The sequence below is a fragment of the Mandrillus leucophaeus genome, unplaced genomic scaffold, assembly GCF_000951045.1.
Source record: "Mandrillus leucophaeus isolate KB7577 unplaced genomic scaffold, Mleu.le_1.0 Scaffold857, whole genome shotgun sequence".
NCBI classification, from domain to species: Eukaryota; Metazoa; Chordata; class Mammalia; order Primates; family Cercopithecidae; genus Mandrillus; species Mandrillus leucophaeus.
The window spans coordinates 94893-106506 of record NW_012109330.1 but is presented as its reverse complement, the minus strand read 5'-3'; the positions used below and the strand labels follow the sequence as shown (position 1 = coordinate 106506).

At 38.0% G+C, this 11614-nt stretch overlaps 1 protein-coding gene across 1 annotated transcript in view; it reads left to right on the top strand.

Annotated features, from left to right (window-relative positions):
* Positions 1-11614, top strand: part of GNAI3 (guanine nucleotide binding protein (G protein), alpha inhibiting activity polypeptide 3) — a 46670-nt gene that overhangs the window by 29716 nt on the left and 5340 nt on the right. The window contains exons 4-7 of the mRNA XM_011968697.1: positions 2600-2757; positions 5834-5962; positions 9635-9764; positions 10148-10301. Of these exons, the coding sequence (XP_011824087.1) occupies positions 2600-2757; positions 5834-5962; positions 9635-9764; positions 10148-10301 (571 nt within the window). The remainder of the gene's footprint in view (positions 1-2599; positions 2758-5833; positions 5963-9634; positions 9765-10147; positions 10302-11614) is intronic.

The following is an 11614-nucleotide window of genomic DNA, read 5'->3' as shown; positions in this document are numbered from 1 at the left end:
TGGGGTGCAATGGTGTGACCTCGGCTCTCTGCAACCTCTGCCTCCTGGGTTCAAGCGATTCTTCTGCCTCAGCCTCCTGAGTAGCTGGGATTACAGGCATACACCACCATGCCCGCCTGATTTTTTTGTATTTTTAGTAGAGACTGGGGTTTCTCCATGTTGGTCAGGCTGGTCTCGAACTCCTGACTTAGGTGATCCATCTGCCTCGGCTGCCCAAAGTATTGGGATTACAGGCGTGAGCCACAATGCCTGACCAAGAGGGACCTCTTTATAGACCTTTAGAGAGGGTTTATTGTGGGGAAGCAAGAGCAGGTCAGTGGAAGAAATTAAGTGATAAGAAAAAAGTGTTTCCTCCTAAAAGAATATTTATAGAGTCAGGACAGCAAAAAAAGTAGTAATAATTCCCTCTCTTTTGAAGTTTCTCAAATTAGAATCGTATTTTGTTTTTTTTCTTTTTAAGTAATGCTTAATAAGATTATTTGAATATGTGCATGAGTATAGGTCAAATTTCAGAACCAAGGGATTATAAAGACTTCAAATGTTAAAGCACCATACCTTGCATGTGTAGAAGGACATGCTCACTGTTGAGTATGTTTGCCAATTTGTCTAATATTTCAACTTTTCTCTTTCATTTGTTTAAAATTTTATCTTTGAAAAGAAAGGGAGGGGCATATAGATGTCAGCTAAGGTTTCTTTTCTTTTTTTTCTTTTTTTTTTTTTTTGAGATGGAGTTTTGCTCTGTCGCCCGGGCTAGAGTGCAGTGGCACCATCTCAGCTCACTGCAACCTCCACCTCCTGGGTTCAAGCAGTTCTCCTGCCTCAGTCTCCCAAGTAGCTGGGACTACAGGCACACCCACCACGCCCAGCTAATTTTTGTAGTTTTAGTAGAGACAGGTTTTCACCATGTTGGCCAGGATGGTCTCAATCCCTTGACCTCATGATCTGCCTGCCTCGACCTCCCAAAGTGCTGAGATTACAGGCATGAGCCACCGCGCCCAGCCAGCTAAGTTTTCTTAGAGTTGAGCCTAGTCTACCGCCATGCCACCCTGAATGCGCCTGATCTCAGAAGCTAAATGAGAGTGGGTTGAGCCTAAATATTACTAGAAAGAATACAGGAAAGGATCATAAAGGAGGAAATATTACTAGGTAAAAACCATTAGAGCTGGAGACCCAGAGTTTGGCAACAATAATTTGAATGCACTTTGGATGGTTTTCTTTTGGTAAAGTGGATGCACAAGTTCTGGTAATTCACGAGTCTTTGGAGTTTTTGGTTGTGAGTTCACCTGTGGTCTGAAATGACTTTTGTTTGTTAGTTTACTTGTCCTGATGACTACTTAAGATACAAATGATTGCTCCCTTTTCTCCTTTACTTTTTCTTTACATGTTATATACTTTTTAAATGTTTTATTTTTGTAGTTACTTGGAATCTCTCAAGGTAGATAAATATTAGATGTGGTTGGGAAAATCATCCTGTGAGACCTGTGTTTATTTTTAAACAAGTAGGGATGGATAGAATAAAGCAAAACAATAAAAATCTCATAATCCATTTCTGTCCTGTCTGTCACATATTTTATGTTTAAAAACTATAACAACCTAGAAAACTATGGCTATGTCTAGGCCCGGTGGCTCATGCCTGTAATCCCAGCACTTTGGGAGGCTGAAGCGAGTGGATCACCTGAGGTCAGGTGTTCGAGACCAGCCTAGCCAACATGGTGAAACCCCATCTCTACTAAAAATAGAAAAATTAGCTGGAGGTGGTGGCAGACGCCTGTAATCCCAGCTACTTGGGAGGCTGAGGCAGGAGAATCACTAGAACCCAGGAGGTGGAGGTTGCAATGAGCAGAGATCACACCATTGCACTCCAGCCTGAGTGACAAGAGCGAAACTCTATCTCAAAAAAAAAAAAAAAAACTGTGGCTATGACTCATGAAGTTTTGGTTACTTTCTTTTCCTCCTGCTGCCTTCCTTTCCCTCTCTCAGAACATTATTATTATTCCTTTAGGGAAATCTAGGGACTGTTTGAATCTTTCCCTGAGGGATTTATTTCCCCCATTAGACTTCTAGACTCCTTAAGTTTCTCCATCTCCTCTCCTTGTTCTGCTCTCTGAGCTGAAGGCAAAGAAGATAATACTTTTTCTTAAACTTGATTAATGTTTTACTCCCTTTGAGGTGTTTAGACTTTAACTCTTATGTGCTAGTCTTTTTATTTCTATTTTTATTGTAGGCTTCCTTTAATAGAACGGGAATGTTTTACATAAGCCTGTCTCATAAACCAGTTTTTTTCTCTCAAAAATTATTAGCAATCTGGATGGAGATTTGTGGGCTGGCCAGAAATGATCTTTTCTGGGGATGGTGATGTGTGGAGGAGTGGTGGGGAAGTAAAATCATTTCTCAGCTCAGTTCTGAACTTAAAATGGTAGTGGAATGAGAATGAGGAAAGACTTAATTATAAATTCTGTCATGCTGGCCTGTCAGAAAAGGTCTCTGTAACAACACCTGTTTTAACATAACATGTAATGTGTGTATATTTTAAAGAGACTGTCATCAAGTCTGAAGGAAATGGAGAGTCATCTGTCTCTTTCTTAACTGCTTTCTTCAGGATGATGCCCGACAATTATTTGTTTTAGCTGGCAGTGCTGAAGAAGGAGTCATGACTCCAGAACTAGCAGGAGTGATTAAACGGTTATGGCGAGATGGTGGGGTACAAGCTTGCTTCAGCAGATCCAGGGAATATCAGCTCAATGATTCTGCTTCATAGTAAGTAATTTTTCTCCATGAAACTATAACAGAGAATAACTTGGTGACACTAGAGAAAGTTTAGTGCCCATCCTTAAGGAAATGTTTAAGTAATAGACACTCTTAGAAGTTTATAGGATGCTTTATAAAAATTGTCTAAGTTTAGGATTATAGAGCCCTTGGTCATTTGTATGATTTGGAGAAAAAAGTTCCCTCTTGGAATGTAAATGGGAGACTTGGCACCACTAAATTAGTTCCATGGCATTTTATTATAAGCAAGTGAAGGAGGAGAGACATCTATTGTGGCTGGGTTCTGAATCTGTTCCAACTCATAAGTTCTGTGTAAGAGCTTGGCACTGATAGCCAGCTAGAAAGGGAAATTAGAATTGTGGTATTCCTTTTTATGCAGCCAGCTCTCTGTGTCTGGGCTGCACCGTGGATTTCACTAATAAATATTTTGCCAGATCACAATAGTAGACTTTGTATAGAAAGAGGTTAAGTCATGGAATGAAGTTGAAGTATTTTTTTTGTCAAGGATATTATCTTGAGTGTTAACATAGTTTTAGAGAATTTGTAATGAATACTTATATAAAGCTATTACATGTTATTCTATTTTACCTCTTTTACCTATACTTATTTATAAAACCTAGATTCAGAATTTTTTTTTTTTTTTTTGAGACGGAGTCTTGCTTTGTCGCCCAGGCTGGAGTGCAGTGGCGCGATCTCCGCTCACTGCATGCTCCACCTCCCACGTTCACACCATTCTCCTGCCTCAGCCTCCTGAGTAGCTGGGACTACAGGCGCCCGCCATGACACCTGGCTAATTTTTTGTATTTGTAGTAGAGACGGGGTTTCACTGTGTTAGCCAGGATGGTCTCGATCTCCTGACCTCGTGATCCACCCGCCTCGGCCTCCCAAAGTGCTTGGATTATAGGAGTGAGCCACCGTGCCCAGCCCAGAATGTATTTTTTTAAATGTACTTTTGCGGGGCCTGGTGAGCACTTGTTATCTGTATTTCTCTTTGTACTTTTAAGCATTAAGGTTTTTTCTCCAATATTATTGTTTTCCTACTTTTCACATCATCATTCTAGCTTAAATTGTTACAAGAAGAAATTAAATGATATAGTCAGGCTGTGCATAAGGACAGGGATACATTCTGAAACATGCATCATTAGGTGATTTGTCATTGTGTGAACATCATAGACTATGCATACACAGAATTAGATGGTATAACCTACTACACACCTAAGCTTTGTGGTATAGCCTGTTGCCCCTAGACTATGAACCTGTACAGCATGTTATTGTACTAAATACTGTAGGCAGTTGTAACGTAATGGTAAGTATTTGTATATCTCAACATCTCTAAACATATAAAAGGGTAATACGGCCCATGATGTCACTAGGGACTAGGAGTGTTTCAGCTCCATTATAATCTTACAGGATCACTAGCATACATTTATGGAGTCTGTTGTTGACCAAAACATTGTTATGCAGCGCATGACTGTATTTGAAAACTTTCTTATTCTTTCAGTGAGAACTTGACTTTAGAAACGTTTCAGGATTCTTGCCTACCTTTTAATAACATATTTTAGTTGCAGGTATTGAGAGCTTAAATAATTCTACCAGTGGTCAACAAAAGTAGATTATAATTGCTTTTTTTCATCATTCATTCAGAAAGCTCTGAATCCTCTAACTACATGTGCTTACATTATAGAGATTTTCATAACAGTTGATCTAAGTTTGCCTCTTTACATTAGTGATAGTATTTGGTTTTATAGATCATTAATGATTCACTTATATTGGTGCCATCTGCTCATCAGTTTTCTAGCCTGGAATCAGCAAAGAATATAGTTTTGAAGCAGTCTTTTAATTATTTCCCTGAACAAATTAATTTTTTTGGAGGTATTTACAATTTGTTTTTGGTTTAGATTAAAAAAACCCCCAAACCTCCCCAACTCTTCTGTTTATTGAAAGAAAACGGAAAATATTCTTACTCACTATAGTTATCTTAATTTTAGTAAATCAAACGCCATTCTCTAATGTCCTGTCAAATGGTTAAACACACATGACCTATTAAGTTTAATTGTCTGAGGACTTTTGGTATAGTTTGGTTTTGGTATTATACAGTACACAGTTAATTTAGTATTACATTTCAGGAATTTTTCTTTACTAAAAACATTTCCTGTTCCTATTGTTTTAATTTTTTAAATTGGCCTTCACAGTTTAATTCTGTAGAATTAAACCTACTTTCGTGTCTGGGCACGGTGGCTCACGCCTGTAATCCCAGCACTTTGGGAGACCAAGGCAGGCGAATCACCTGAGGTCAGGAGTTTGAGACCAGCCTGGCCAACATGGTGAAAACCCATCTCTACTAAAAATACAAAAAATTAGCTGGGCGTAGTGGTGAGCATCTGTAATCTCAGCTATTCAGGAGGCTGAAGCAGGAGAATCACTTGAACCTGGAAGATGGAGGTTACAGTGAGCCGAGATCACACCACTGCATTGCAGCCCGGGTGACAGAGTGAGACTCCGTCTCAAAAAAAAAAACAACAAAAAGAAAAGAAAACAAAACAAAAACCTGCTTTTGTTAATGTATATAGACTCTATACTTTAATTGTCCTATGTTGGATTCGTATTTTTTCTTATTATTTATTTCTTTTTTTTAAGAGACGGGGATCTCACTCTGTCACTCAGGCTGAAGTACAGTGGCACCCTGCAGCCTTGACCTCTTGGGTTCAAGTGATCCTCCTGCTTCACTCAAGGGTAGGAGGATTAGCTAGGACTACAGGCGTGCACCACCATGTTTAGTTAATTTTTAAAATATTTTGTAAAGACAGGGGTCTCTTTATGTTGCCCAGGCTGGTCTTGAACTCCTGGCCTCAAGTGATCTTCCTGCCTTGGCCTCCCAAAGTGTTGGGATTACAGTCATGAGCCACCATGCCTGGCTTCTTATCTTTTCTATGATACTGAAGATCTGATTCTGTTTTGCCACTTTAGTAACTAGTAACAGGTTTAGAATAGGAACTAATTTAGTCTGTTGATTTGCTATGCACATGGTTGGCTTCACCAAGTAAAAGTAAGTGTGTCTTTTATTTAGTTATCTAAATGATCTGGATAGAATATCCCAGTCTAACTACATTCCAACTCAGCAAGATGTTCTTCGGACGAGAGTGAAGACCACAGGCATTGTAGAAACGCATTTCACCTTCAAAGACCTATACTTCAAGTAAGTCATTAGCCTTTTTGCTAGGTGTGCCAAATACAAGTATCTTTTGTTTTAGTTTACCATCTCTTAATCAGGGCAAAATTCCTCTGGGCAGTATTCCTTGGTTTAGAAACTTAACCTATTTATCAGCATTGTTTGAATATTTTAACTGAATGGTGGCCCAAACATCTCTTGTTTCTCCAAATAGTGTCAAATGTTTGTGTCCATTTAGAGGAATTTAAATTCAAAAATAAATTGTAACTTGCCTCCCAGTAAAATTTTCCCTGTGACAACTGGTTTGTTTTAATTTTATTCTTTTCAGCTGCTGGTTAGACTCACCAAAACAGATATTGAATGTTTAATAGGGTAACAATATTGAACTTATGAAAACCAGTTTTTTTGGTTAGTTACATGGTTTTGTTTTGCCATTTTGATATTAAAATAGAAATGCTTTTCTCCCCAGTGTCACTTCTTTTTGGTTTGAATTTCCCTTCCAGTTGAATGGAATGGAGCAAGTATTATCATGGCTCTTGAAGTAATTTGTGCGTAGTGTCATGTACAATTAAGTTCTTAGTACAGTGCAGAAATATGGGGATAGAGGTATTTTGGGTTGGTAAGATGACATTTAAACAGTGATTTTTTTTGGTTTGTTTTTAAAATTTTATTTTTTAGAGACAGGGTCTTACTCTGTCATCTTATCTGGAGTGGAGTGGTGTGATCATGGCTCACTGCAGCCTTGACCTCTTGAGCTCAAGTGATCCTTCTGCCTCAGCCTTCCAAGTTGCTGGGACTGTAGGCTCATGCCACTGTGCCTGGCTAATGTTTACCAAAAAAAAATATGTAGAGACAGAATCTCTCTTTATTGCTCAGGCTGGTCTCAAACTCCTGGGCTCAGGTGATTCTCCCGCCTTAGCCTCTCAAAGTGCTGGGATTGCAGGTGTGAGCCACCATGCCCAGTCCAACTGTGATAGTTTTAGAGAGAGAAAATTCTAGTATTCTAATACAAATAACTTTCTCATTAGCATTAGTAATTCTTTTTTTTTTTTTTTTTTTTTTTGAGACAGAGTCTTGCTCTGTCGCCAGGCTGGAGTGCAGTGGTGCGATCTTGGCTCATTGCAACCTCTGCCTCCCGGGTTCAAGTAATTCTCTTGCCTTAGCCTCCTGAGTAGCTGGGAGTACAGGCGCATGCCACCACGTCCGGCTAATTTTTTTTTTTTTTTTTTTGTACTTTTAGTAGAGATGGGCTTTTACCGTGTTAGCCAGGATGGTCTCTATCTCCTGACCTCGTGATCCGCCCGCCTCGGCTTCCCAAAATGCTGGGATTACAGGTGTGAGCCACCATGCCTGGCAGCATTAGTAATTCTAAAACAAGCCTCAGCTTGTCTCTGTGTTAATGGTCTTTTATAAATATTAGAAATGTTTTTTTGGTTCCCATTTTCTTCTTTTGTGACCTTTGCGATTAGGAGTAAACTTTTCTCCTTCAATATACCATGTGTTCTTTAGTTATGTTATTATGCTTATATGTAGAATGTGATGTTGGGCATTATTGCATACAGATGTAACTACTACCTCAGAGCCTGTCAGGTTTTTTGTCTGAAACCAGCTCTTACACAGGATTTGTGAAATCCACTTAGGGTTTACTTATTACTAGATACCAGTCAGGGTCTTGAAATCCTAATACACTAAACTAGATTTTTTCCTGGTGCAGGAAAATAGCAGTTCAGCTCTGAATGCTTTTAGAATAGACTTGCTGCTTGTCGTTAGTACTGATGAATTTATTTAGCAAGAGCAGCAAAGACCACGTGGATTATCACTCATAAGATGATAAGAATGAGATTTCTTTGTATAAGGTTTGTAATCTACTTATAATTAAAAGTTGTGATCATTATTTAGTGTTGGAAACTTTCTTATTGGTGTTGTTATATAGATCAATCTTTAGTAAGGCAAATCCTAACTGTCCTGTCTTTTTATGCCATAATCAATAGCCAGATCTAATTAAGGTGCCACACCTACTTGATTGTTGGCATGTAGTTATCTTGTTATGAAGTACTATCATTTCTTCCTTTTCCTCTTCTCTCTAGGCAAAACTACTATCCATTTATTCAAACATTTATTGAGCATCTACCATATGCAAGGCATTGTGTAATTGCTTACTTGCCTCTCAGTTAATGAGGTAATGTTTATGAAATGTTGATCTCTTAGTGAATGATATTGTAAATGTTAATATGTGCTAAAAGCCCACCTTGGAACTTCACAGTGTTGTATAGACTTTGTAGAGAAAATGGGGGAGTAAATTGAAGTTATTGGTGTGTCTCCCCTTGAGACTTCCATGGTGAAATATATGATGTTAGCCTTCCTAAAACCTGTATTATGACCCTATATTAAAGCCAACTTGTGATTACATCATTTCAGGTGTCATGACCAAAGGTCAAAAAGAATTGTGCAAGATCAACCCAAAGGAAGAGTTGGGTCATAAAGAGATAATTCCTTTCAAGCATACATTGAGAAATCACCAACTGTGTCTTATTTCTTTCAATTTCTGGGCAAAAACATCTCTGGAAATGTAGGCTTCTAGTCACTATTGATCTTATACATTAAACCAGTTCAGCAGAGTTTAGCCTTTAAAAATTTTATCATTTTCTTCAAACACAGATCACAGAGTAACAATTTGCATGTATACGTCATTAGACCTAAGTATCAGCTAAAACACAAAGCAGTGCAGGTCTTCTTTTTACTGTAGGAGGTAGTTGAGGATGCTGTTGATGGGAGTTCAGCAGTTGACTCAGAATACCAAGTAAGTCGCCCAGAAGAGAGTATTGGACTAAAACTGATCTGGAGTGGAACATAAAGTTTGTGAACAGTTGAGACTTTGTTTTTATTAATTAGGTTTAAGTAAGACTTGGAGTTTGGAAATGTTGGTCAACGCTGTTTTTCGGTTATTGGGTTCATAGAATCCTACCATAAAAATATAATTTATTTGTTTTTACAATTAATCTCCAAATTTTTTTTTAAGGTAAGGAAAACAAACTTAGTAGGAAGAAGTTATGGAAGCAGAGTGCACATTGGGCATTTATAGGCAAACCATTTTGAGAGTCAGAACATGGGTGCTGGAGTTAGAGTGCCTAGGTTCAGATCCCCAGTCCCTGTTTGTTAGTAGTGTACCTTTGAGCAAATCATTTAACATTGAATGTGCCTCAATTTCTTTATCTGTATAATTGGGGTAATAATAATAGTACTTATAGGAGTGTTACAAGGGCAAAATGAGTTAAGATGTTTAGTAGTAGTGTCTGGCACCATGGTAAGCACTCAATAAATATGCCATTATTATTATTATCTCAAACTGTATTATTTAGCTCTTTGCTTTTCCTATCTTTTCCCCTCCTTCCTTTAATCCATTTCAGTGCTTATTCTGCTGACTTTTCACACATCTGGTACAAGCTTTGATAGAGAGGAGGCTCAACAGTCTGTCTAAAATTAGAATCTAGATTATTCACAAATTTTATTTTCTCATGTTGTTGTCTTGTACTTTTAGCCAAGGTAATTATTTTGACTGCATTTAATCTATTCCTTGTTTGTCTTCTATTATAAATGAAGTTTTGAATATGTAATAGTGGGAAGTTTCCTAATTATTTCAGTTTAGGGAGAGGTGTATGTGTGACCTTGCTGAATTTGTGCTTTCTTTCCCCTTGCCAGGATGTTTGATGTAGGTGGCCAAAGATCAGAACGAAAAAAGTGGATTCACTGTTTTGAGGGAGTGACAGCAATTATTTTCTGTGTGGCCCTCAGTGATTATGACCTTGTTCTGGCTGAGGACGAGGAGATGGTATGTTGGAGCTTCTGGTAAAAAGCCTGTCTAATGTAACCAGGAAATAGAAAATAACTTATTAGGAAGATTGTCTGCATCCATTTGCTCATTCAGTCAAAACTTAGTATCTTTAGTTTTTTTGATCTGTGTCCTGTTACTCTAAAAAAGATGTTATAGGCACATTGAGTATGTGGAAAGGATGTTAGCCAGCCCTTCCTCCTACCTCCTCTCGCCTCAAAATTACACAAATGAGGACTGACACTCAACTTTATCTTATTGGTGTTTGACTTATTTCCATTAATGCCATTCAGTGCTGCAAAACTTGTTGGTTTATCTTTTTCTTTAAGTTAATCCACTTTTACTATTTGCTACTGACCTATCATCCTTTCTTTCTTTTTCAGAACCGAATGCATGAAAGCATGAAACTGTTTGACAGCATTTGTAATAACAAATGGTTTACAGAAACTTCAATCATTCTCTTTCTTAACAAGAAAGACCTGTTTGAGGAAAAAATAAAGAGGAGTCCGTTAACTATCTGTTATCCAGAATACACAGGTAAGAGGTTATGAAAGACTTTGTTGGAGGTACACATCTTACTTAGATCGACACTTTGGTGGCATTCATAAAACTGCCTTCTTTTTTTTTTTTTTTTTTAGTGATTGATGGAGAGTATTCAGTGGTAGTGGCATTGGCATTAAGCCTATGATTAAAACCCCCTAAGTCAAGAGTGCCATATCAGACACAATTGAATTTTCTGTGTTTATTTTAAATTTCTCTCTTCATTTTTTGAGGAAAATAAAAAAGGAGAAAAAGTAAATTTGGGAGCTGGGCATGGTGGCTATAATTCTAGCTACTTGGAAGGTTGAGGCAGGAGGATCATTTGAGCCCAAGAGTTTGAGATCAGCCTAGGCAACATAGTGACACCCTGTCTCACAAAAAATAAAGTAAAACTTGGTATATGTCGAAGAAAATACAAGGGTAAGTTGTAATCATTGTGGCCAAGAAACTGACATGTAGTTGCCGAGGGACATAAATAAATTTATTGTAGTGTAAAATGTGCATTAACAGAAATGGAATAGAAGTGGTTACTTCTGATGGGGTCAGTGTAGTCTTTTTCTAGAGCGGCTAAGAGGATGAAATAGAAATCATCAGGCAGACAGGGGAATAAAAGCATTTTAGAAAAGAGGAATTGCATATATGAAAATATGGAAGTAGGAAAATGGTGTGACCAGTCGTGGAACTCAGAAGGAGTTTGGTATTACTAGAGTTTACAGTGGCAGGGAAGAAGTGGTTGGAGAGATGGTCAGAGATCAACTCATGGAGGGCCTTATATCTCATGCTGAGACAATGATAATCAGTTGAAGGTTTAATATCCTTCCATGATCCATATCATGGGGTACATGATATAGAAGAAACTGTGCTTTAGAAAGATTATGCAATAAATAATAAAGATAGTAGTAGATTTGAATTAGTAAGAACTCAGGATGGAAATAAAAACTCTTGATGGGGATTAAGGGATAGATCTTAGAACCCAAAGGCAAGAATGGACAGGTCTTAGAATGGAATTAGAACTAGGAAATAATTGTGAGGAACCCTGGAAGCACTCTTTATCCCCATCTTTTTTCTCTCCTCTGTGTATCTTTTTTATTATTCTTTCTCTCCTTACCGGCTTTCTCTGCTATTCAGTTTATGTGATAACAGCTTGGTCACAGTTTCTGTATCTCTGTTAAAAAGATCAGACTAGGCCGGGCGTGGTGACTCACACCTGTAATCCCAGCACTTTGGGAGGCTGAGTGGATCACGAGGTCATCCTGGCTAACACAGTGAAACCCCGTCTCTACTAAAAATACAAAAAAAAAAAAAAAAAA